General features: G+C 36.4%; 1 protein-coding gene across 1 annotated transcript in view; it reads left to right on the forward strand.

The window, feature by feature from the left end:
• ANO2 (anoctamin 2) overlaps positions 1-27,887 on the forward strand; it is a 182,321-nt gene that overhangs the window by 7,616 nt on the left and 146,818 nt on the right. Inside the window, 2 exon segments of the mRNA XM_062570871.1 lie at positions 2,052-2,453; positions 26,188-26,286. Of these exon segments, the coding sequence (XP_062426855.1) occupies positions 2,052-2,453; positions 26,188-26,286 (501 nt within the window).

Here is a 27,887-nt window from a genome sequence, read left to right on the forward strand (position 1 = left end):
GTGTAGCTCTAGCAACATCTCATGTTGCTATAGTGATCTCTCAGGTGGCTGGGATGAGGCAACTGGCTATGCACATGTAATAAACAGGAACAACAGCAACTTTCTAATCTTTTCCTACTTCCTTGTTCCCTCTTTGCATTTTATTTGTGCTTCCCATTTCTGCCCACACTTACAATAAGGAAGGACAGAGTGCTTAGAGATCATCTTATCTAAAGTCAGCTAATGCATTGAATTGTATCAGCAACCAGATAGTGGTGACACCATTACTTTTGCACTGTATCGTGTGAAAATTACTGGAGGGGAGACTGCAAATCTGGATCTTGGTGGTTTTTTTTCACTGTGGCAGGGATGGATCCAGAAGCTCTGCATGGACTGCCTGTGAGTATTATGTGAAAATGGCTCAAAGTAGGAAATGGGGAATTGCTGTAAAATGTCATCTCCAAAGTAGTTTTATATTCTGCCAAACTATTATTCTGAGTGTAAATTTAGATATGCCTAAAGGGACTGTATGTATGCTATACACATGAAGTATGTGATAAGTGTAATGCGCAGAGTAGATTATTTTGTGATAATTTCATAATTTCATGAGACAATAGAGTATGAATGTAAAGAAAGAAAACTAGCATTAATATGTGGATATGGAGACTGAAAGCTACTTTATGGGAATGTGAGACATGAAGTGCAATGATGAAAAATGAAAATGTGTGAGATGTTTGGTTATATACCAATATGTACATTTATATTTACATGCCTTCAAAAGTTCATATTGTGTTAATAAATGGGAAAACTGCCATACAGTATATGTGGTTAACTTTGAATTCAGGAATACAAGTGCATGTAATAGAATGGGATACAGGAGAAGAAAAAAAATTTAACTAGGACACTGCCCTGTCAAGATTTTACTGCTCCTTCTTATTCTTGTATGGCCACCTATGTGGGCCATAAATAGCTCATTATGAGTAGGTTATGAGTTGATTGCTTTAGCTCAGGATGACCCTATCTATTGGCTAGTATGCAGTTCCACAGTTACTGGAGGGCTGGTATTGCCTTTACAAATAGCACTGTACAGAGTTCTGTGTAGGGAATTTAATATTTAGTGTTTAGCTGCAAATGGTGGTTGTTATAGCTCTGGAGAAGTTATAGGCTCTCTTATTGAAAGATATGTTGGCAAATGCCTTAAATTTGGTATTAGTGCTCCACAGAGATACTACAGAATTGCTGTCCACAACAAGGTGTGATGTTTGCCAGAACAGAAGCAATTTAATTCCAGAAGAATTTCAATGGTAGAAAAGGTATAATAGAGATGGTCCAAATGGCAACTGACTGGAACATAGATGATCAGAATTATTTTAGTCATTAATTTCCTTTTATAATATTATTGGTCAGTCATATAGTCTTTCATAATACATTAAAATACACATGAACTAGCATTGTTAACCATCCATTGATTATATTCTCTCTAATCCACAGTATTTGCCAATTCCTTTTTGCTCAGCCTTATCATTCCTCCCCTTGTACTACTTTGAGGAACTACTTTCCTTTTTTCTCTTTGAGCTCTGATCTTTTTACCATTTCTTGCTATATGTACTTCTGTGCTTCCCTTCCCTGCTCAGGTTTGTTCCACATCATGTCCTATCTTATACCACAAAATGTAATGTGATGCGTATTTCCATTCCTCAATCACATCTTAAAATGCTGATGTGTTTTTCTGCATAGTGTGTGTACACTCAGCCCAAAGAGACATTGTCTATGTCTGTGTACCTGCATATTGGATATGTGGATATTCCATGTATTGCACGGTGCAAGTTGGAAACTGTTATTTTTATTCACATTCACTTCTTCACAGTTGGAGGAGCTCAGCATGACTTAATTTGATCTGCAATGTAGAGATTTGCAGGTCATACTCCCAATTATTGTGTCATATCCCCAGTTAATCTCAAGGTTTTTACTCTGCTAACACTTTTATGCACCTGTATAAAGTTTGGCATTTTTGCTTTTTTTTTTTGACTGGCTGGATTTCTGCCTGTTAGCTTTGTCTACTTCTCTCACAGATTATAAACAACTACCTGGACGGGACTCAAGGAGGGGCTGCAGACAGGAGGTCTCCAAGTGGCATGCATTTCAGGGACAACAAGAAAAAGGTGGACTATGTTCTAGCCTACCACTACCGAAAATGCATTCCTCAGCACCAGCCTGGCTCTGGCACACTGGAGCCCATGCACAGTTCAGCCTCTTTGGCCATAGTTTCAAATGGAGAGACTGGGAAAAGCTGCCTTGAACAGCAGCAGCAGAGCTGTGGGCAGTATGTGCTGCCAGAGCAGCCGGGACTGCTAGGGGCTCAGATGGCAGAGCTCAGCCCAGTGGATGCCTTGGAGGAAGAAAAACGAGTTCAGAGAGAGGAATACGAACGCAATCTGGTGGAAGCTGGGCTGGATATAGAAAAAGATATTGAGGTAAGAGTGTGGAGAGTGCATGGCTGAGACTTTCCTGCTGCATAAAGGTTCAGGGATGGGCAGTGCTGCTGGAAGAGTTCCTCTGCCAAAGGGCCAAGGAGCCCAGGTGGCTTGCAGGTGCCCCTGAATGAGGTCAGGTGCCCAGAGCTGTCTTCCCTCCCTGACCACAAGGCTTCCTTTCTGGAAATGGAAAATATCCACCATTGCTTGCTTCAGATCATCATGCTATGCATTATAGGCCCGGTGTGTATCTTGTTTTTATTTGCAGATGTCCTACCATTGGTTTCAAAACATCATCTTTGTCATGTTAGTTAATGTTAACTGAGAAGAAAATCAGGCCTATGTTGTCTCTTAAAAATAAAAATACATGTAGCTTTCCTACTAATTAAGCCTCGCTTATTCCCCTGCCCTTGTTTCTGTGCATGTAGTATATGTAGTTTCTCCTTAAGCCATTTTAGCAGCTACTTTTGAAGATGCCGTGTTACTACTGGGTTTGGATTTCAATACTGAACGTCCCTAGAACAAATGCTGTGCTTGCAACCCAGGATTAGGAATCCATAGAAATATATTATACAAAATATTTCATATATGCTTAAAATATGGAATATGGTTAAAAATATGGAGAGGACATATTTGTGTTGGTTAGTTCTTATTGCCCAAGAAATATTTAGTTATTATGGCTGTTTAGTGTGTTATTGAGTAGAAATTTCACTCTTCAGTTGAAAATGGATTTGGTGGTCTAAAGCTTCTTATTGCTTGCAGTAAATGGTATCTTTCATAAGAAAATTTGTTTGCTTCCTAATATTCTTAAAATGAAAAAAGGACTGTCTGAAATTATTCCCTAGAATTCATGAAAGTTATTAAGACATTTTATATTTGATCAAAAATTTCAAACTTCCTTTTCAGATATATATAAATTTCTCTAAAAATTTCACTCATAATTGTCATTTTCTACAATCTATCCATAAAATTAACAGCATTTATACTGAAACAAGAGAACCACCCAGATTTTAATGCATTTATCCTTGCTACATGTTTGATGTAGGAAAGTACTATGGTTATATTTGTTGGGAGTTTTTAGTTACCTGTTCATCACTACACAAAAAAAAAAAAAAAAAGAAAAAAAAAAAAAAGAAAAAAGAAATCTGCAATCAATTCAGGGAGCTGAGTATGGGTCTTCCAAATCCCGTGGTGATACATTGAATACTACAGGATCCCTGTTGATGTCTTTGGAAGCTACAGATATTTATATTTCTTGAAGGGAAATTTCTGCTAGGTTGTGGTTTTAGGTGTTCTGTTGTTTTTGACACTGAATTTTAGAAACATAAGGGATTCATTTCAGAGGTGCTGAGAACTTACAGCTTGTATTCAATGCAACCAGTCAACACTTTTAAAATGTGGACTAAATTGCAGATTGTATCTGAAAACTTGAGCCTACTTGACTTGGCACAGCATGCACACATTAAATGACTGGCAGGGATAGAAAGAAATAGAAAGACCTTTTAAATCTCAACATTTTCTTTGTTCTTTTTGCTGTGCTGTAGGTGGCCATGAGTTGTATTTCACAGCATAGCCTGTCTGGGCCATCACTGAACTATTTTGTTTTCTTTTAAAATAACCAAATTGCATAAACTCCATGGGATCAACTGTTTTTGGAGAGTTAATTTAGTTCTGAGTTTGATCAGAACCTGAAAACTCTAGCAGGAGATTTGGATTTGATTATTCAACTTATTACCCAAAGTTCAGCTGGATTCAAATTCTAGTTTGGACTCCTTCCTAGCGATGATGTGTGCCCTTGAATAATGTACAAAGTAACAAATGATGTCACAAAGCTCTGATTAAGAAACTCTTTTTGTCAGTCTTCATTTTGAATAGGAAAAGCTTTTTTCAAATGAGTTGGAGTGTTCTAAGAAAGTTATTTGACAATAAATTCTTTTACAGGATACATTGCATATTTGTATTTTTTCAAATATATAAATCCCATCTTTTCTTCATGTTTATGTACATAGACATATACTGTACTTATTCACAATCCAGATAAAGGATTTGTAGAGGAATCTGGAATTTCCTGAAAATCTGAAAGGGACTATGCATTGTCCTTTTTTCTTCCTTGCCCAAGAAATATTGTTTTCCTTCTTGTAGTTTTCTCAGTTTGCTACATATCCTTCCCCTGCCCTCCCCCCCCCCCCCCCCCCTTTTTGTAACTCCTCTTAAAGCAGTTAAGAGCAATAGGATATTTTGGACACAATTTATTTCCTAGAAGAGCATCAGCTTTTACTTGAAGCAGTAGCAACAGGAAGAGAAATGACAAAAAGAAATCAGTGCTAGGTCTGTGGTCTTCAATGCTCATCCCTACACAATCCTTCCTAGGTAGCCTATAGTGGCTTTATAGCTAAAAAATGATCTTTGGTAGGGCCTGTGTGGATCTAATTCCTGTTAACCCAGCCATTGGGATGAAGAAAAAAGAGGCCAAGACATTCTCCTCTTTTACTGATATTGTGGGAGTTATGACGTAATATATTATGAAGCTATATATGTTGAGCAATATAGCACGTAATGATTTCTAACAGTATCTGGTGTTCCTGTGGCTGAAAAGTAGCTTAATCTGTGATCTCAGTTAACTCTAATTTATAAAGACTGTAAGCTTGATTAACCTAAATGAACTAAGCACAGCATCTTTTGTGTCTTAGTCTGTTAACCTCACAGGAGACTAGAGTCTCTCCATTGCTGCTTTGGTAAGTTAAAATTCTTTATGTTAGGAATTCTGTCTCCAGGAACACTAGACAGAGTAATGACAGTTTAAACCTCTGTATTTCTGCAACTCTTTGTATACAAACAGGATTTTCCATTTGTATATGTGCATGTTTGGGAGTATGTATTTGTCTAAGTGTGTGTATACACACAGAGGCATGTGAAGATGAGTATGTATTTTTGTCTACTTCAAATCACTTTGCTTCTATTAAGCCCAGCTGTTTATATAGTTGTTATATGCTGAATAACCAAAGACAAATACTATTCTCATTTGTACTGTCAACTCACTGGGTAAAAGAATACAGACAGGTGAATAAAGGGAGATATATAATTTGCATATGAAGAGGGGAGTATTACTTTTCATGTGAAACAGACAAGACTATGGCACATCTCCATATCCACCCACTTATTTGTCAATTAAGGAATTTTTAACTAGTTCTCAACTTTCTTATAGCTTTCTATAATTCATAAATGCTGTTCTCCAGAAAAGCTTTGTTCTCTCTCTCTCTCTCTCTCTTGTTTATTCCTATAACTGCAACAATATCTTGGGTGTACAAGGCAGGGTACACAATGAAGGTAATGTATATGAAGTTGTGTTACAACTTCTTCCCCTCTAATGTGACACTGATTATACATAATGATGGACAGTAGTAACTAGATGCAATGACCATCCTCCTTGGAAAAATTGTTCCTGATCTATAGCATTTATTAATGTGTTATAACAGTTACTAGGACAACCTGCTTTCAATCTTGATGTCCTTTGTGTCATAAGAGACCATAGGTTGCGTGTCCAGTTGAAGGAGCTCTTTGGTTGATTATCCTATCTCCAAACCATAACATTTCAGTGGCCCAGTTTAGCATGTGTCCACAAAAGAAATTCAGTTTAGGGTTATGTGGAAGTGATTGCTAGTGGAAAGGGTAGGACAGGACAGGAAACTCTCTAGTCAGAGCTACTGACAGCAGCAGAGCAACAAAGAACTACTATTTTGCATAGTTTAAAATGACTAAAAAGAATGCATCTTTAACTGGTCTGTTTGATATTATGAAAGAAGATAAAATAAGCATGGTGCCAAGAGAACGAGGTCAGACTATTTTCAGTGGTGGCCAGCAACAGGAAAAGAAGCAGCAGGCTCAAATTGAAACACAGGAAGTTCCATATGAGTATGAAGTATTGACTTTTGCAAGTGTGTGTAAAATTAACTAGCTTATATTTTACAGCATTACATAGATAGGCCCCACTAATATAGATCCTGTAAACATTTATGGTAATCTGCATAGCATTAAATGATGGCAGGCTTTGCTCCCCTTCCTTCAAAAGTAACAAACAGTTAAAACTACAGTAAAATTGTTTTTCCAAGATATCTGTGCCAGAATCCCTAATTGGTGTGTCTCTGCAAATTGTAAAGGAACGTCAGCCAGTCCCATTTATCCTTACGAGTTAGCTGGTAAAGATATGACTGTCACCTCCAAATAAATCTTATTTAACACCTACTGAAACAGGTCAGGTTCTGCATTAGATATACAGGGAATTGGATTACTGGGTTTACACTGAATAGGATGAGACTCAGAAAAGGCTGAACTATGCCTGAAGAGTACCCTTAAGTATTCCATCTTGTTTCCCAGGAAGAGCAATAAATGCAGTTACCACTGCAGGCAGTACTTTTGGGATTGTTCCCTCTCCGCCTCCCCCCTTTATAGGGAAATTCGTCTGTGGGCTTCAGCTAATGTGGAACATCAGTAGTTCACTTAAATTTGAATTGTACTGCTGTTTTAATGACTGCAAATGCAACGTATTCAATCAGTATTATGTGTGACAAAAGTGTAATGGGAATAGAATGGGAAGGTATTGGAGATGCATCTTGGCGTTCTAACAAGGTGGACCACTTTCCAGCATGTTAGAAATGAAATATACTTTGCTAAATAGCATTTAAGAGATGAAAATATCTTTTAAAGGGAAGATGATGACAGTTTTAAAACTAAATGACCCTCCAGGAAACTCATCTAACTTGAATTTTTGAGGTAACATATTTCTGAGGATATTTCTATAAACTTTTGCTACATTACACTTCCAGGCAAGGAGGTCCTTAAGGTCCTCTATGTTCCAGCTTATGCAGTACTGTTGACAAAAGCACTGCTACTTGTTGTGACTGGATTTTTCTGCTTAATATTCCAAGGTATTTTTTTGAAGTTTTGTAAATGGAGAGTAAGTTATTCCACAACTTCCAATAAAAAAAACCCAAATAAAACTAAACAGTGATGTAGCTGGATGCTATACAAGAGATTGAATTGACCTGTTCTATCATGCAAAGGTGCCCCCCCCCCCCCCCCTTTTTAAATGAGAGAAGGCTGTATGTTTTGCTTTCTGGCAATTCTGAAGGGCAAAAATAGCCAAAATAGTGTCCTGATAAACTATTCGCAGCAGAGGGTCTTTTTCTTTCTCTGTTCTTCTTATCCCCACTTCTTGCTGAGGACTCATCTGTTAAGTAGTTTTATCACTGTTCTTGCTTTGGGAGTTCTCTCGAGTCTCAAGAGTGTACGCAGAATAATGTAGTATTGGAAGCCGACTTGGGTCTTTTGTGCTCTAGGTCCTTTCTTTATTTTTTCTTTTTTTCTTTTTTTCTTTTGCAAGACAACAAGAATCTGAATCAATAAGTATATATAAATGGATGGAGAAGTGGAGAACATGAGCCACCACTGCATGTGTTGAGTCTGTTAAGGACGTGACAATGAGTTCAATTTTCTCTCTCTCTCTCTCTCTTTCTCACTCTCTGTTCATACACTCCCTAATATAACTTTCATGTCAAAAAACTTGTTGTAGCCTATTTTTTTAACTGCAATAGCTACAAGAATAAAACAAACATATCTGATTTTTGAAGACTACTTCAACTTAAAAATACACTGATATTAAATAAAAAATACACTGGTATTAAAGTATTAACATTTTCAGGTAAGAGATTAATTCCTTTGTGTGGAATGCTTTTTCCTTGAAAAAAAATTATTTTTTTAGTATAAATTTTTTCTACTTTTATTTAAAAGGTTAAGGATATTGTTTAATGGAGTATTAATTAAGAGCCTGATAAAAGTTCTTTCTATCCCCTAAATCTATTGATGTGACTGGCAGATGATTCCAAGAAAAACATTTGATGTCCTTAGTAAATTTGATGCCCTTCTGTTTGTATCTTGCAGGTACTCAGTATTAATGTTATAGTTATCTCAATAGGTACTTTGATCTAGCCTGCAGAGAAAGCCTAAACAGCAGCTTACATTAATTTTAAAAGCATAAAGAAATCTAATATAGGTCTAAGTTCATTATACATGTTAATGAATGCTTTCCAGAGCCAATGAGAGCGTATGCAGAGTAAAGTAGTATTGGAAGCAGACTTGGGTCTTTTGTACTCTGGGTCTTTGGACTCAGAATAACAGAATGACAATGCTGTTTAGGGCCTCTTAAGAGTCCCCATTATATAAATATTTGATGGCTATTTTTTTCAACTTCTCTAGTTACAGAAGTATTAATTAGCTAAAACGTTCTGACTCTGTGTGTTACTTATATGGGACTGAAATGCTATATAGAGCTATTATAAACTTGAGGAAGTGAGGAAGGTGTTTCAGAGACACTGAAATGGGCATGGGGAAAATATTGACAAGGTGATTAACTGTTTAAGGGAAAATTATTTCTCCATTTTTAGAGTGGATTTTGGAGGAGCTCCATAGGAGCTGGGTGTGGTTCAGTCAATATTAAAACAGTGATCCATGATAACAGGCAGCTAGGTAGTATGGTTGTGCTGTCAGTGTTGAAAGAATTATATTCTGAGTCTTGTTTTTAATGATTATGTTGTGACTTGAATAGAAGAATGGCAGATAAAATAAGTCCTTGTATTTTAAAAATCTTCCAGAAATGTAATGCTCAGCTGCTAGGTACCTATCTCAAGATGACTTCCAAAAGTTTTAGAAATAACTAGGGAGTTGTATACAAATGGATTTATACATTATCACTAACATTTATAGTGCTCTTTTGCCAGCAGTGCTAAATCCTGTCACTCATCTGCAGGTTGAGAAACGGAGGGGTTAATATCTTGAATTTTAGTTGGTGGTGGATTTGGGATGTATATTTTGGTGGTACTGCATGAGGATAAATCTTTTTTTTCCACATTCTTATTTTTACAGAATATTAATTCTACCAGATTTGCCAGGCTAGCTTTCCAAAATTGCATCCTCTTTTCACTAAATGTTCTGATTGAGTTCTGTCACCTGTGCGGGGAGCTTCTTCCATTTCTACAAACTACTAAATCAATGAGAAGCCCACAGAAATGACTCTGCTAGGGCATAGTGGGGAGAGAACTCAGCACATACTTTGTCAGATGCTCATAGGAAAGGGGAGGAAAAGTAACAAAAACAGTTGCTCGTGTTTTTTACAGATCCCTGCAAATATTTTAAAATTATCAGTGGTCTTGTTTGCAGCAGAAATTTTAATCTGTAAATTAAATCCACAGAGACAACTAGAAGAGCAATAGAGGAGGCCCTGAGAGATGCTGAACTGTGTTGATGACACTGCAGTAACTAGAGAGCCACCAGAAGAAACTTGGAGGCTCAAAGAGTGATAATTTCTCTAAGCTGTTTAGACCAGCTCAGCTTTAATAGTAATTCCACAAAACTAAAGTAGCAAAATATGAGATAGAGCTGGGATTTTGGTTTTTATATTTTTTGTTATTTGACCTTTTAAAGGATATGTTGCTGTTGACTGAGGTGGGGAAGTAACTTCCACAGATCCCAGGGGAGGACCACCTCAATAGTGGTACCTGCTGCCCCATGTATCTCCGCCCCTTCTTTGGTGAGAGCAGAAATTCTGACTTTCTGACATGCTTTTGTAAGGGAAGTGGGATTGTCTTTTGCTCTCTCCAGGAAATGACCTACTTTGCCCAGATCAACAAAAAGCTCTATATGTATCTCTGAAACCAAGAGAGTTACCACTTCTGCATTTCCTGCTGCTTGATAACTGCCATATGATTTTTTAGTGTTTGGAGGCATGGCTTTTTAGTCATAATTTCACTGCTTTCACGTCTCCTGTAAAAGAATCTTAGGGAGGTTTGTCTGGAACATGTTTGTATAAGAGGGAAATTGAGAATCCCACTTGTGAGTGAATACAACCCTGTAAATAAGTGCTTCTTGCTTTTAATATCTTGTGTGTGTACATATATATATATAGTGTGTGTGTGAGTGATTCTGCACTAATTTAAGTTGTTAAAATGTTTGTTGTTTGTGATGATATGAATAGACAGGCAAGCAGCTTATTTTTCCAGGAATACAGTCCCTATGAAGGAGGAATTATTCCCTCGCAGATGTGCAAATAGACCTTTTTATGGTATGTACATTTTAAATTATTGTGTGGTATATGAAAGGGACACACTTCAGAATGAAAACTAGATTCAGTTAAAGCTGTTAAGAACAGATAGTGGAAGTATCTTTTAAAGAAACAAAGTAATTTTCCTTGTTAGAAGGGGCAAAAAATATGCACTTGGTGGCAAGAACTTTTGCTTTGGGTTGGAAAGGTGCACATGGGCTTTTGAGTTCATTCTGCTAGCTGGGTTGTAGTTAATGAACTAGCTTTATTCCCCAGACAGTGTCACATTATCTAATGATGTCAACACAAACAAAAGTGTTTTGTCAAGATTAGGTGCAGCTGAAACCAAAGTGATTACTATGTAAAGACAAGACTGGAAAAAATAAATTTTAGAAATAAGAACATGCTCTTCAATACAAACTGTTGATTTGTTAAATCCTTTCTGGAGCTAAGTTTTAAGTAAGTGCTGAACTCCCCCCCCCCCCAGCTTGATAGTAGTTTGTGTGGTTGATCACAGACTTGGTCATAGAAACAAAGATTGGTTCCCTGGTTCCCTGTCCAATTATTTTATTTTTATTTTTTTTGCAAGGCAACAATCTGAGTCAATAGATATATATAAATGGATGAAGGAGTGAAGAGCATGAGCCATTGCAACATGTGTCAGGTCTGTAAGACATGACAATGAGTTCAATTTTTGTGTACATTTGGACTATGTTGATGGTGACTGGGGTTACCTGTAGCCTTCTGTAGAAGATAGCTCTGGCTTGGGACTGCTATTATTATTATTATTATTTTCTCGAGATGTCAAAGAATCTGTTTTGGCTCTTGGAAACAACAGCAGGAATACAACTTTTCTCCAGTGGAACTCTTCTCCAGTTTTTCTATCTGTGTCAAGTTTTGCTCAAAGTTATTGTGCAGACTCCAGACCACCTAAGAACTCTATGTATTTGCATCATCAGAGATAACGTAAAGGAGCCAAATGCTACCTCAGTTCTTAAATTTTTGGGTGAAAAGGAGTGAGGCTTGATCTACATGATTTTTATAGAAGGTTTTGCAGAATGAATTTGCCTTGCCATTCATCACAGGTTTTCACAAATCATAGGATAGGCAAACCACGCAAAACTGTATCACATATTTGTTTATGTTATCCCAGATTAGCAACTGCTTTTGCTCTGAATAGAGCAGCTAGGGAAGCTCTATTTGGGTAAAAGAGTGCTCTACAGTGTCTGTGAATCAGACAGTGCAATTCCTATTAACATTAATGGGAGTTAAATGACTAAATCCCTATGCATAGCAAGAGAATTCAGCAGTGAATTCTATCTTTATACACATGGCTGATAACTGTGTACACTAGTAACTCTTCCTTGGGTATATAGATGTTTGCTTAAGGTGATTGGTCAAATAAAAGATGTAAGTAAGAACTAGATACTTATTTCTGTGCAGTTATTACAGGTTAGCACTAAAGTAACCAAGATTTCATTCTATGAATCAAAGTTTGAACAGGGAGAAGGTTTTATATTTGTTGCTTTTGTGAGGTTGAGCTATTTATTAAGATGGTGGATATCTTTGCTTTAGATCCATACTTGTGCTCTATTGTTTAGGAATTAATTTTAATTCTTTGATGTCTAATCTTTTTAGAGGATGACTAAATTGACTGAAAGGACTGAGACCTCTTTATTATACTTCTAAGGGAATTCTTCATGTAGAGTGAAGTGGATGACCTTGAAATTTTGTAAGAGTTCTAGTAAAGCAACTGAAGAAAGTACATTAGAGAGAGAGAATGAGTTACCACAATTCTTTGCAACAAAGTTTCAACTCTCATATAAGTCTATCTGTTTTTTCTGGAATTATTTGTTTATTCATTTATTCTCTCTCCTCTCATTGCCCTTCTCATCTCCCTTAGTCCCCACTCACCTGTAAGTTGTTATCCTCAGTTGCCTGTTTTGTAAACCGCTAGTGTGCCTACTCCTCCTCTTCCCCCTACCCCTCAATTCTCATATTCCAAATGTCTTTTTATGGGCTTTGAGTGATTCTTTGTTTGCCTGTTTAGGTATGTTCATTTGTCACAGAACTTTTTCAGGAAATCGAGGTAAAATAGCATCCTAAAGATCATATACTTATAGAAGGCCTCTGGTAGGTTACCGATTCACTTCATTGGTCACACGCTGGATAGTGGCCTGTGAAAAAATTTTATATGCTGTGCTTTGATCTGTAGGTGTGCTATCAGGCTTTTATATGACAGATCCATTGTCATTTATTGTTAATGTCCACATCTTCCTTTGAATACTCTATTATAAATACCAACTCAGTCCCTGGCAGGACAGAACCACTGCATATCAAAAGGCTTGCTGGATTATGTTAAAAAAGACAGTTGTTTTTAGGATTATAAATTAGCTCTAGTTTATTACATGGTGATTGGTAATGCTGATGATATTAGCATAGCTATTCTGTAGTAATATATTGTGCTCTTTGTAATTAATACTCAATTCTCATTATTTCCTAAATAATATAACTGTAATTAAAATTCTACATCATTAACAAAATTGATTTTATGTTGTAAGTACCAAAAAAGACTAACAAGTAGTTCTAAAATGTATTCATCCAGTTGTATGTGTCAGTGGTAATTTTCAGAGTAGTTAGCATGTAATTATAGAATACTTCAGTATAATTAAAATCACATTAGTAAGTGTAGTCAAAGAACTATACATTTAAAAAATTGCAAGCCAAATTGATAAAGTGAGACAGTCTTCCCACCATGTGGATTCCCTAAAAAGAAGATGGAAGATACACAAGACTAAGGCTATTTCCTTAGTACAAATCAAAGTGCTATTTCAAGTAGAAACAGGACAAGGTAAATTCACATTCATGTAAGAGGAACAATAACGAAAAATTCAAAGTTGTCTGTTAGCTGCATTCCTATATTAATTCTCCATTAATCTTCATAGTTCTTTTAGTTTTTATAAATGAAAACCTTTAGGTTTGAATGAGATTATGTGATGAAAATATTTTTACAAATGAAAACATGCAGGTGTGCCTTCCACTGCTTCTTTTCTTCACCCAATGTTTTTCTTTTGCTAGCATGTCCTCTGTATTTCTTCAGCTTTTCTTTCTGCTCAGAGAATTTGTGTCTTTATTCTGCCACCTGCCTGTAATAGTAATAAGTAAAAATCATAATCTTCCAATTATTAACAATAAAATAAATATGAATTCCACTGCAGTTATTAAACACTGCTTTTCAATCTTTTGTTTAATTGACAGCAGAAGATACTCTATACTTATTTAAACTTAATATTAATTTTTTCTAATAAACTGAGTTTTGCTAATATGTTATGATTAGACAGGATGCATACCTGTCCGCTATATTGTTTTCAAGTGAGATTTTAATGGAAAATACATTTATGACTGATCTAAAATTTTTAGGTGTTATACCAATACAATGATTACTTTGTAAGGGTGGGGAAACAAAGTTTTAGAAACTTTTCATAATTGCAAGAATCTTCAAGGCAGAGCTCCATCTCTGTGCAGGCTGATCTAAGTCAGGGCTTCTGCGGGTCTGGCCTCTTCTTCCCTATCTCTGGCAATGTGGTGCTAGCCTTGTCTTGCAGACCTGCTGGGAGTTAATCTCTTAAAGTGCTGATCCAGTTGAAAACTAATCACTTTCTTAAAAAGAAGATTTGGTTTTCAAGGAGCTGATCAGGGTGAACAAATTCACTATCTAGTTATATGAACTCCTGCAGTTAATCACCTGCCTTAGAGAAGAAGAAAACATGATCAAGGGAATGCTTCTGCTCATTCATTCCTACTCACTTTCCATGCTACTTTCTATATTTTGCAGGGGGAAGATTTGAATGCCAAGGCAGTTTGCCTGGAGGGGCAGAGTTAACATTTATTAATAGGATTAACAGTTAACAGGATTCAGTTTGGGGCATGTGTATATAATGTTGTATATATTTAATTTTTTTTTGATATGTGGACTTGAGGTGATTATTTTTAGAGGGTACGTTTCAGACTTTCAGAGTTATTAAGCTGTTGTGTATGTGTAGTTTTGGTTAAAATGAAGTGTTCCACCTTTTTTTTTTTTTTTTTTTTTTGGTAAACCAACTCTATAAATATTTGAAAAGAGCTAAGACATGTTGCAGATATTTAGTTAACACTCCTTATTGACATGAAATTTAAGAAAGGTCTAAAAACATAATATCTGACCAATATTAAGAGGTCATTTGTATATGTGTGAATGTTTCAGCTGAAGCCTGTTTCAGCTGAAACATCTGTTCAGTTTTATGTGATGTGTGATTTTTTTTTGGCAAAACCTCTGGTCAATATTTTTAATAGTTATGCTAAACTTGAAATTATATTTTAAATGTTTTAATATAATGTGTGAAACTGTTATACCCAGATCTGGATCAATGTGGTTACTGCTGTTTACATTATTACTGGGGTATATAACAAATGAGAATCCAGCGTGTTCTGAATAAACACAGAACAAAAAGGACAGAGGGTATTTTACCAAGATTATCATTTGAGTGCAAGGAAATGGAACAGAGTAGCTGAAACAAACTGCAGGGATTACGAAGTGTACCCATTACCTCTTGTCTTGCCACTTAGTATCATCTTGACCCCCCCCAAAGGTATTTGTAGACATTAATAATATCCCCTCTCAGTCTTCTCTTATCCAGGATAAACAGGCCTAGCTCTTACAGCCTTTCCTCAGAGGGCAGATGCTCCAGACCTCTGATCATCTTCATAGCCCTATGCTAGACCCTCTCCAGTAGACCTATGTCTCTCTTGTACCGGGGAGCCCAGAACTGGATGCAGTACTCGAGATGAGGCCCCAAGAGGGCTGAGTAGAGGGGCAGGATCACCTCCCTCGACCTGCTGGGAACATTCTTCCTAATGTACCCCAGGAAACCATTGGCTTTCTTGACCACAAGGGCACATTGCTGGGTTATGGTCAACTTGTCATCCACCAGCACTCCCAGGTCTTTCTCTGCAGAGCTGCTCTCCAGCAGGTCAGCCCCCAGCCTTTACTGGTGCACGGGGTTATTCTTCCCTATGTGCAGGACTCTGCACTTGCCTTTGTTGAACTTCATGAGGTTCCTCTCCACCCAATTCTCCAGCCTGTCTAGGTCTCTCTGAATGGCAGCAAAGCTTTCTGATGTATCAGCTGCTTGTCCTGGTTTGTTATCATCAGTCAACTTGCTGAGGAGGCACTCTGTCCCTTCATCCAGGTCATTGATGAGTAAATTGAACAGGTTGGGACCCAGTGCTGAGCCCTGGGGGACACCACTAGCCACACGCCTCCAACTAGACTCTGCTGCTGCTGACAACCCTCTGAGCTCTGCCTTTCAGCCAGTTCTCAATCCTCCTCACCTACCATACAGCAATGCCAGGGATGTGAGAAAAGTGAATGCTGTAGCAGTTTCCCTATTAAGAGACCATGTCCTGAGATTGTTTCTCAGGCAGATGGTCACTGAAGTCCTTTGGAGTTCCTTGCTAAAAGATGTTCTGAGCAACATAAAAAGCAGACAGAATTCTCTCCCACTCATGGCTATTTTTTGCTATGTATACTTTGGTGGTTTGGTGCTGAACATATCCACCCGTTATGAAGACACAGTCTAGCAAAGTATGTGCAGCTTTGCTACATAGCCCCCTTTTCTGGCCTTTTAATGTTTGTCAGAAAATAATAATACTTTCTAATAATATTCAATGTTGTAGAAATATGGGGAAAATATGGCAGAAATATGCTGAAGTAAAGCTACAAAAAATGTTCAATGTAATGTAATATTAAAACAAACAAACAAACAAAACTGTATAGACAGAGGTACCACACTATTTTCTTTGATTGAGCTGACGTAGAGCAAGCAAAAAGATTTATGAATATGTCAAGATAAGGAGTACTTCTAATGAGGCATTAAAGGGATTTAAGATATGGATGAAGGTACTTATTACTATTAGTGTATAGCACCAAATTTATTACAAAAATCTGGTTCTGATTTCCTATAAATTTGAAATTGTGTGATATCACCAGGGTAGGAATGAGAAGTCTTACATTTTTACTTTGCTATTTCATTTCTCTTAAGGCACACATCTTTGGCATTATATGAGGTTAATAGGCATATTCTTCATCCTATGTGCTAAGATTCTTTTTGCATAGTTGCAAGTTGTTGTGAAATTTTACAACTTTATAACATGTCAAACTTTACCAAACATTATTATAGTAATAATATTGCTGACAATTTGTTCTGAGAATAATAAGAGAAATTGAAACTTACATATTAATTATAACTGTTTAGAATTTTTTAAAAATTATTATTATTATTGTTGTTGTTTATTTTTAGACCTGATAGGTGACTGGCCAAACAACCAAAATAGTCGATGATTAATGCCATTTAAAGTTATTTTTATTTATTATTTATTTATTTGTTTATTTTATTACAAAAGTATAAACTGTAAATCCAGAGTGCCTTGTTTCAGCAGAACAACTTCAAATTTATGCTGATGGAGATGAGAGTTGAATCTGGCCAAAATGTGTTAGGCAATAATACAAAGCAGTACTGCTTGGGTGGATGAATGCAATGTAGTATTTTGACTTAAAATCTCATCTTGCAGCTAAGTGTGAGTTATAAGAGGTGCTCTACTAGTATCTACTAAGTGATTGTACTTTGGACTATAATTTCGGGGTAGTTGAGACTAGTAGTTTAGATGGGAGAGAAACCTAGTGGGATAGGGTGAACTGGAGGTTGATTCTCAAAACCGTTGATAATCAGAACTGTTGATAATCCAGTATGTTCTACAGAAATCACTGGGAAGTGTTGGCTAATTAACATTTCTGAAAAATCTAATACTATCCATTTCCTTGCTGGTTTCAATAGTGTTTGTTATGCCTGCTATGGGAAGATATTATTTCCAGTCTAGGTATCACATTGCATAGAGAGCAGAATTTATTGGTCAGAGCTCCAAAAATGATGTAATATTGTACATTCCCTCCATGAAAGAGGTATTTCTTGGACACCAATTTCCCCCAACCTTTTAGTCAAGCTTCTCTGCTAGGCTCAGCTGCAAAGATTCAAGGAACTATTTTTCCTTGCTTGATGATTTGTTCAGATTACAATGCTGCTGCTGCTGCTGCCCTCTAACAATCTGCAGAGCCTGCAAGTGCCCAACGGAACTTATCAGCTTGGGTTCTGCACTTCATCTGTAACATGCTTGTGTGTTGCTGCTTCAAACCTCCTTCTCTAGGACGTCCTAGGATGCACAGAACTGGTCCCTAAGGCAGTGTGTCTCTATTAAACTTGGGATGATCTGCAAACTGTAGGAAATGCAGTCTTGTTCCTTGCATTGTGTGTGCTTAGGACAAGGAAAAAAGAAATACCTGTATTTAGTTGTTTCACTTGCTGTAGAAATGCAAGAAATGGTACTATTCTTCTGCAGTCTGTCTGCTCTTTCCCACACCTTGTTGTAAAACCTAAGGTGAATAGCATCAGGACTGTAAGTACAATTTAATAATAATCAAAATGGTATTGCTGGTAACACTCATTGAGATGCAGTCTGAGATGGGACGAACTCCCTAAACAATACATGCTTAGAGGAAGTTTAAATTTAAATATTTAGATCATGGTAAAAGCGTTACCCCCTCCCCCCAGCCCAATGCTGTAATTTTGGAAACGAAAATCTAGTAAGGGAAATATATTGGTGGCCTCTTCTAGCACCCACTTTCCCCATCTAACTTCACGTTTTCATATCCAATCTTAGTAGAAAATGACTCATTATTCTTTGTAACCTCCAAAACAATTTTTGAGCGTTGTTATATGCTGAGTCACCCAAACTGAGATTTTTTTGCCCCAAAAGAGCAATGGCTTTCAGAAGCAGGTATAGAGTATGCTCTGATTCAAAAGTGCTCCTATGTTATCCTCTTGACAGCTGCAGAGAATAGAACATTTTCTCTCATACTCTGCAAGAAGAGAAGTGTATTTTCTTGATCAACTATAGTGTTTGGACAAGTGCCAAAACAGCATCATTAACTTTCTGTTGGTCGATTGGTGAAGACCAAAGTATTTTAGGCCCTTAATTCTCAACAATAAAATATCTTTAAAATCTTTTCTTAGTGCTAAGTTTAACCTGAATCTTTCCTCCTTTTAATCAGTGCTTGCAATTTCCAAATTAATTTTCATCTTTTTACCCTTCTAAGAAACCTCCATGAGCCCAGTCTTGAGTATACCCTGTTGTCAGGTCATAACCTTTAATTGTGTCCATCTGAACAGCTCTGTTAATGCAGTGGAGCTGTGCCAAACTGCATCATATGACAGCCTAACCTGATAGCCTCATTAAACCATCAGAGGGAAGGCAATTATCTCATCTGTATTATTTGCTATAATATAACCACCAGATGGTAACATAACCTAAAGACAGTGAATCCATAGTGGTAAGATTATAAACTAATGACTGCTCCTGAGTCCCCATAACTCTCTAGATGCAAGGTATGGCAGAAACCAGGCATGATGTTAGCCATGCAGACACAGTAGTCTGCTGTTCAGGAGTAAGGCTCTTCACCATAACTAGGTGAACAGTTGCTAGCCAACTGAGAATACACCTGTTATTCAGGCGCCTCCTCTGACTAAGGTGTATCACAGAGGCCTACACTCTGTCCAAGGAAGAGTACAGTGACTATGTTGCTTAGTGTCATTTTTTGGCTATGCAGTTAGTTGAAGAAGAGTTGACAGCAAGAAGTAGGAGGTCAGATACGGGGGAGAAAGAGGCCTAAAACTCCTCCTGTTATATTTGTCAGCTGTAGTGACCGTAAGAATGACCATATTGTTTGAGTCCATCTAAAGTAGTATACTATATCTAACAGTGGCAACATTCTAATATTCTCCCAGACTCCAGCTACATTCAGGTGATTTTCCCTGCTTGATACAGTTCGTCTGACTAGTAACCTTCAGTGAAACTCTCTTCTAAATTCTTGCCTGGTTTTTCTTTAACTCTTGTAAAATTAACGATATAACATATATAACAATATATTTTGTTAAGATAGAGGCATTACCTACTGCATGAAGATCTATGTCCTTTTGTTAGTTTTGAACCTGGTTCCCATTTGCTTCACCTGATGTCCTTTACCATTCCACTGTTTTTCAGTTTGGTATCTAACCCTTCTTTTTGTTAGGTTTATTTTTCCATCATGTTTTCCTTGAGATTGAATCTGCTGGAATGGGGGTTCAATCTCTATTTCATTAATCCCTCTACTGGTAACATGCCTGTTATCTGGTCTAAAGACTGACTTCCATGTTGCTTCATCTGAAAAACTGCTTAGGGTATAAATCTCTGTGAAGATTAGTGTCTCATTCCCTCAAGAGGAATTACACTCTGTTCTTTTAAATGTTAACTCTTTAGCCTCAAGAACTTTGCTGATTTTATTATTGATAATCAAGTATGATATAATGTATTTTACAGATGATTGGCTTGCTAGCTAAGTTGGCACTGAATGTAAAGAGGCCAGCTGATTACCTGTTTTTCCATTGACCTTGCCAAAATAAAAGAGGTGATAGAGTCCTCCCTCCTTTTTCTGGAAAGTCTGATTTGGGTGTTTTTTAAATCTGGTTGAGTTTTTTTTTCCCCTTTTGCATTTTATTGTTGTTTTCTGGTATCCTTCATTCTCAGAAGATATATTAAAAGTGTGATTTACTTTGGCAACAATATATGTGAGCCATTGACAGATGAGAGACTTGCTGATGAAGTTAGCCTAAGCAAATAGGAAAGATTTTGCTCTACTGTTTGAAAGTCACACTTTTCACACCCTAGTAATTAATCAGCATAGATAAATAAACATAAAATAACCTGGGTAATACACTAATTTTAAAATTCAAAACATATATTCAGATATTTTCAGAAAGAATTAAAAATGAATGGCAGTCATGACATATTTGTAACCTACCTCTATTGGCTCTGCAATGAATACCGCAATAATGCTAATTTCTGTACCTTTTCTATATTTGACAGACTTAACAATCTATTCTACATTTGTACTTGAGTTTCTAACAGCTCATTTTCATTCTGTAGCACGCCATTAAATGTTGCCATCATGTTCAAGGGAAGCATACCTATGTTTTTAAGCTTCCTGTATCATCTTCCTCTCAGAGACACTTTTGGTTTATAGGTGATTTGGGAGAATTTGGTTGGAAAGGTAGGCATGCTGTGAAGAAACACCTGTAAAGGAAGTACAGAGTCAACTGTTTCATTCCACAGTACTTATTTATTAATTAAGGTTAGATAGTTTCTTTTAAATCATTTTGACCAGAGCTTTCATTCCAAGGTGTTCTGTTCTTTGCTTATGTACACTAGTATATTCCTTAACTGTTTATGTTCAGAGGTGGGAGTAAGAGAGTAAAATAAACAGGATATTAACATTGTCACTGTTGGTAGAAACGAAGAAAGCAAAAGACAAACTGTCAAATTGTGTGAATTATTGCAGCTTTATCCAAATCTAAATTTCAGATCTTAAGCGAGTCTGCTTAGCGTATTGTTGAACAGCTAAAAATAAACCAAACTATGTGAACTACATGGAGTTTAGCTTTGCTACGCCTGAACAGACCTGTGGTCTGTGTCTTCAGGCTTGTGCTGCACAAGATTAGCTGTTTTTGATGAGTGAGACTTCTTATTGGAGCTGCTGGTGTTCATTGTTAATTATTTTAATGCAGTTACAGGATAATCTGCAGCCATTCATGAGGATTATGGTAAGCACTGGAAAGCTATATGGTAAGGATGAAATAATAGAGAAATAATGAAACAAAAAAGCTAAAGAAAAGATAAAATGACTACTGTTTTGAAAGGAAAATGAGAGAGATCATGAGATGCATGGCGTGGCTGTTGTCTGTGAATTTGCTGATCTGTTTCACCCTTTTCTGTATACTATAGTGTCTGAACACCTCATAGTCTCTAGCATATTTATCTTCACAACCCTCTTTTGGTAGAAGGAGGCTCCATTATCTTAATTTAACCAGTGACAGACAGAATGTAAGTTATTTGCTCTGGGTGGACATCTCGGTTGAAAATCACTCTGACTAGTGCCCCCACCATTCCTTTCTGTAATGTAACTGACATATACTTAGATATACATGCTTTATAAATTGTTTTTACATATTGGATGTGAAATGGTAAAATATGAGAAATGGTAAAATCAGAAAAATGCTACTTATTCAGACTGAGGCCCAATACAGTCGGCACCAAATGCAGATGCTTTCACAGTCACTATCTGAATCTGATTGTGCAGTATCATTCCATTATGTGGTATCCAAGTAGGGGGCCAAAAGCTCATTATTTGGCTCAGCTTTTGTAAAACATATGTGGCCAGAGCCATGTGACAGTAAGAAGTAATTGACAGTAAGAAGTAATTGAGCTTTATTTGCATTATCATACCTCATTGTTATTCACCTAAATTTCAGGGGTGGCATCAGGAGATAAGCCATTAATTTTGAGCATTTGCATATGTGATGGACCCATTTGGTAACTGAATTAATGGGAAGATGATTACTTTTACTGAACTATAGGGAACTGACCCCTTCTCTAAAAACTGTCTCATTATTTACCTGGTGTAACTGGTATCATGCATCAGCAAAAGATGTCTGACTATATTAACTGAAGCCATTATAAACTTGCTCTCTGGATATGGTTGCTATTTTTCTGTCTGCCTAATGATCACAGAAGGATAAAATGTTGATTGCCCAGACAGTTTGCCTTTTTAAGAAAGAAGTGTAGATGCTTCAGGTTTTTAGTTTATACCTTTCTATTTCCTATATATATATATATATATTTGTAAAAAGTCATAAGGAACTTCAGCATTCCCTTGGGTTGATGGATAATATAAAAATTAGACAGTAGTTAATCATTTCAGTTCAGATTCTTTCAGCCCACCAGTGTTACTTTCTTCTTCATAATGGCATACACAGCAAAAATCTATTTCTTTGGACAAGTATTTTAAAATAATTATTTACTAAAAGAGCTATATTTTTTTTCTTTTGATATAATATGAGTGATGAGTTATTCCATCACGAGGAAATCATGAGAAAGACTTTCCAAATTGTGGTATTCAACAATAAATTTTGTAGGTGCAGAGTTGCCAGCAGCAATATGTTAATGTCACAAAAAAGCCTGAGACTCTACCAGTATGTAATTATTATTTTTAAGCTTTTTACTATCTTGACTGTGACTAACAAATATAATGCCTGTAGAAGAGTATAATGCTGTAGATTAAATTACAAGTGTCTACACAAGCTGTTGAGAACACATCATCATCAGGCTGACACATGACACGTTATCTGAATGAGGTGAAGTAGGAGTTAAAAGCGGCCTGGAAAAAAAAAGACATCATGAGAAATCCTTGAGTTAAACATGCAGTACTCCACCTTTTACATGTCATGCTTTTAGGGAGCAGCAGGACCTCTTCATAAACTCCTCTTTACACAGGGCAGGCTTCATAGTACATCTCCATGATCTATAAGTGATCCTTGCAAGAACTGGAGTTGAGAAAATTTGAAGTAGGCAAAGGTTAATAAAATACAATAATTGTGCTATAGCAGTTCAAAAATATTCCATGTTATAGTTGTAAAGCTGTACCTGATAAAGTGGATGAAAAATATGGTTGTGCCACTAACTTTAGAATGTCAGACTTTTCAGTTGAAATCTGACTTCTAGAAACCTAAAGTCAATGGCAAATCTAAATTTTAGACCGCCTCTGCTTTGTCTGACTATTTTGCTTGTTTGTGTTTCATAACATTTAGATTTTAATTAAATAACTCACTTTTTCAGTTTTCACTAGTCAAAATATAATGAATAAGAATATATACCACATTTTCATGTATATGAGAGTTTTTAAATTTCTAATATAAAAAGTTATGCTACAGATAACTTTATAAAAATCTTTGAATTTGCAGTTAATGCAGATAAACTATTTTATTGTTAAAAGGATAAAGGATGAAGGATAAAAAAAGTCTCCCTTAATGTCTCCCTTCATGTGCTAACTAAAAAGCAAAGCAGACCTTCCAGATTTTCTTTCATTTCACTTCAGTGTGGAGCTTTTTTATTAAAATGGGAAGGCCCAAAACAACATTACAAAATAAAAAAGAAATCAAGCTATAAATATACCCTGAGTGATTCGGAACCAACGTATTGAAAAAACTTCCACTCCTAAAACTTAATGGAAGAAATCAGTTGTATGGAATATAGATTTGACAAAAAAGGATCAGGAAAGCAGCAAATCTGTTTGTCATCAGCATAACAGTACTTAAAGTCACTTGAGTAATATAATCAGGCAGTGCAATGAATGATATAGAACAATTCAGGACCAAGAATAAAATCCCATAAGACATCAGCTGTAAGTGAAAAAGGATTTGGTTAAGGATTGCTGTATTAAATAGCATGTGAATGATCAGACAAAAATAACGTTAGCTAGTACGACATGTAGCTGTAGTGATGCATCCAGAGGGAAGAAGCAGCAGTAAGTAGTGTATTCAAAGCAGAAGACAGACAGCATTTTGTAAGAGCAAATATTAAACTACATTCACAAAAATATACCTTAATTATCTCAGCAGACTAATCAAATTACACTGTTTGGTAAATGCATCCAGTAAACAGTCATAAATTGACACTGGCAACGAGAAAAACAAGTCTTAACATTTGGTGATGTTTGCAATAGAATAAGTCCTCTAGGAACAAATGAGTTGAACAGGTCTTCACCAGTTATCATAATAAAAACAAAAAGGACATGCAAAATGACAACCACAGCTACTGTGAGTGAAGACTTGAAAAGTAGAGCAAAGAGCCTTAACAGAGAGGATTAGCGGGTACAGGATTTTATTTTGATAGCTCAGTAGAAAATTAGGTAGCTGATCTATTCCTTGAGATGACACAAGGCTGATTTATTTGTTGTATTTTTGTTTCACAGTAGCATTGGTGAGATGTGTTTACTCTAGATTTCTTTGAATTTTAAGTATACGAAAATATAGAAAGGTATGGGAAACATGGTTTTTGTAATCCTTAACTAAATATTCGGCAGTCTGTTGTTCTGTACTTTGTTTACTATCCAACAAGAATCAGCTGTTCCTGTTCTCCTGCTTTATTGTCTTTATTAAAATGATCTCAGTTTCCTACTATGGAGTGATTTTTAAATGTTAGCTCTGATTCCACAGCATCTGATATTACTTTATGAACAATACTACTTTCCAACATGTTTCTGCTCTAATATACAAAGGTCATGTTCTTCATCTGATTTTTTCTCTCAAATCACTTGACCAATTTTCTTTAAAATGTGTGTAGTCACATGAGCCTGACTTGGAAATGACCAATTAGATCATACTGTCCCTCTTCTTGCCAATGTCGAATATAGTTCCCTGGATAGAGGACATAGGAGATATTAAACTGAAGCTATGTTTGATTTTAGCCAAAATCTAAGAAGCCTCCTGATCTTCACTGACTGAAATTTAAACTCTCATCTGTTATTAAACATTTTCAGCAAATGATTACCAGAACATCTGCTTATGCCCAGTAAATTTTTACTTCCTCCTCTTAAAGCCTATTTCCCCCATGGATTGATGAGCGATACATTCAACAATTCATTCTGCTGTTTAAAATAACATTGTTCCACTGCAGAAATTTTAACTGAAGGTGATGTAGTGATCTTTGTTTCATGTTGCAGATATTAGGGAAATAAGAGGAAAATGTTACCATAAGATATGAGTGTTTCAATCTAACTTTTTAATCAGGAAGCATTATATAATATATAATATGTATTTTTACCCCGGATCTATCCTCCTGTCCCTTGCTCAGTCTCCCTCCTAACTTTTTACCCCTTTCATCCCAATAAACATTCATATCTGTAATTTACTATTCTTTTAGAAAGGAGAATGTGAGTTAACTGAGGAAAAAGTCTGTATCAACATGTCTGTATTTTATTTTCCTATTTATGACAGGGATTCTGCTTTCCAATCTTTGAAGGACTATATGTGGCTCAGATTCACCTCTGAACAGCTTGTCTCACCTGAGGACTGGCTGCACAGAGGCCATCTTGTGTAGTCTTCTGCCTCTGCACAGTTATTTTTATAAGCACTAGGCTTATGTGTCTCTTTAGAAGTTAAATCTGAATATCTGGATCAGTGCTGCAGTGCAGATACTTCATGGGGTAATTACTGAGTCTGATCCCCTTTAAGAAACTACTAATCTGATGAAGTACTAAGAAAATATTTAGGGCAGAAAATGTGTGCCTAAGGGCAAAGCCCAGAACAAAAGAAAAATTTTCTATTTGCTGGTCCAAATGAACACAAAAGCCCACCAATAAACTGGGATAAAATGCAAAATATCTGAGAGTAGAAGTTGTAGTTCAAGGGGTTTCTGATTCATGTGGTTCCAGAATCAACTATAACCTTGTGTCCTCATGGTGCACAGAGTAGCATTGTAGTGCGTGTTGATGAACAGATTCTAGAGCATTAGAAGAGTCAGCTTTTAAAGAAAAAGTCATTTTTAATCCCGGTTATAACAGCATTTTTTTGTTCACTCTCTTTACCTACTACTGTTGCATGATTTAATTGGAAATGTCATTGCTGAAATATTCCTATTCAATAATATTGAAATATATATTTTCACTATTTTATATTTCAGAATAAGAGCCAAGGATTGATCTTTGTGCGCATACACGCACCTTGGCATGTACTTAGTCGAGAAGCAGAACTCCTTAAAATAAAAATGCCCACTAAGAAGGTAAGGCTTATTCTTTCACATTATTAATTACTTTAATGTGATTTAATTCAGAATTAGTTATAAGGTTGGGATTTCAAAAGTGATTTTTGGCATTAGCAAGATATCAAGTTCTTGTTAGCTTGCTTTGAATTTTGGCTTTATTTTAAATCCAATGATTTTTCATGAGGTCAAATTATGCCCTGGAATCATTATCTGACATTTACATACATTATTATTTGCTAAAAATAATGCCTGTATTGAATTAATGCTGAAATACCCTAGCTTTGTAGTGTGGGTAAATGTAAGAAACACATGCCTGTGGACCCTTCATAGGAGATCTTCTATTAGACAGTTGTCTACATATATGGGAGAATGTGGTGGTTCAGGTGATCTCTTCCAGTCCTCTGTTCACAGGACTAGTGCTAATTATATTAAATGGTGCCCATGTTGATCTCAATAGAATTTTCCAGTCAAATTTGATTGATTTAACTTAATGAAAAAAGGTCTGGAAAAGATGAAACAGATGTAATGTGACCAAATACAAATACAAAAAGAAAACCAAACACCCAGAAAGTTAGGGTGACAAAGAATGATAGAGCTTTACAAGTTTTATGTACTGTAGTTTTTTCTCCTCCCCCCTCCGTCTTCCTTTTTCTTTTTCCTTTTAAATTTGCTGGTTACTAGAGAAAAGTAAAAACAGCAATAAGCATAGCTGACCATCTGGCTGGCCACAGAGGCAGCTGGCTGGCAGAGGGGGCTTTATAGAATGATGACAGAGGTGGGTTTTAAAGATGGATTTGAAAGTGGAGAAGGTAGAAGCTATTTGGATATTTGACAGAGAACTTTCCTCAAAGGTGAGGTCCAGTGTGAGAGAAAGTATGATAGTTATTTTTTGCCATAATGTTTCTCCTTTAAAGTCTAGGAATACTCTGAGACTGTTTTTATGGTATCAGGAACTTAAGTGAATTTGGACTTGCCTTATTGTCATTCAGACTTTGGACTACTACCTTCTTTACAGTCCTAGTAGTTTAGAATATCTAGAGCTTTCAAAAAAATTGCTGTTAAACATTGCAAATTCTGGGGAGCATATCCTAAAACTTGTGATCCTGCAGTGATTTAGCCTGTTAGCTATCAACTCTACTGATGTCAGCTGAGCTGCCTTGGGCTATCAACAGCACTGCTAAAACCTTTTTCTATTGCATTATCATCAGCATTAAAAGACAGACTGATCTTATTTTCTTCCCTTTTTTTTTCCTCTTTTCCCTATTGATTGTTTTTACCCATCAAAGGCCTCAACACCGTTCACATCTTGTGGTGGTACCATCTATCACTGTCAGAGGCATGGCCAAGTCACTCTTACTGTATTGTGTTTGCACCCTACAAAAAAAAAAAAAAAACCCTTGGTTATTTGTAATCAAGACCTACTGGTTTTCAAAGGTTGGACACTTACTACACCTCCATCCCTTTGAGCACATTGATGGAGGCATAGGCCATCTTCTAGAAAAGCACCTGAAATCCTTCACTCCCTTCTTTGATCACTTCTCAGCTTCTTTCTCATTGTGTATTTTCAATACCTGCTCTCATTCCTACCTTCTTCTTCCCTCATGGGAATTTTCCCCTCC

The sequence above is a fragment of the Rhea pennata genome, chromosome 1 (assembly GCF_028389875.1).
Source record: "Rhea pennata isolate bPtePen1 chromosome 1, bPtePen1.pri, whole genome shotgun sequence".
Taxonomy (NCBI): domain Eukaryota; kingdom Metazoa; phylum Chordata; class Aves; order Rheiformes; family Rheidae; genus Rhea; species Rhea pennata.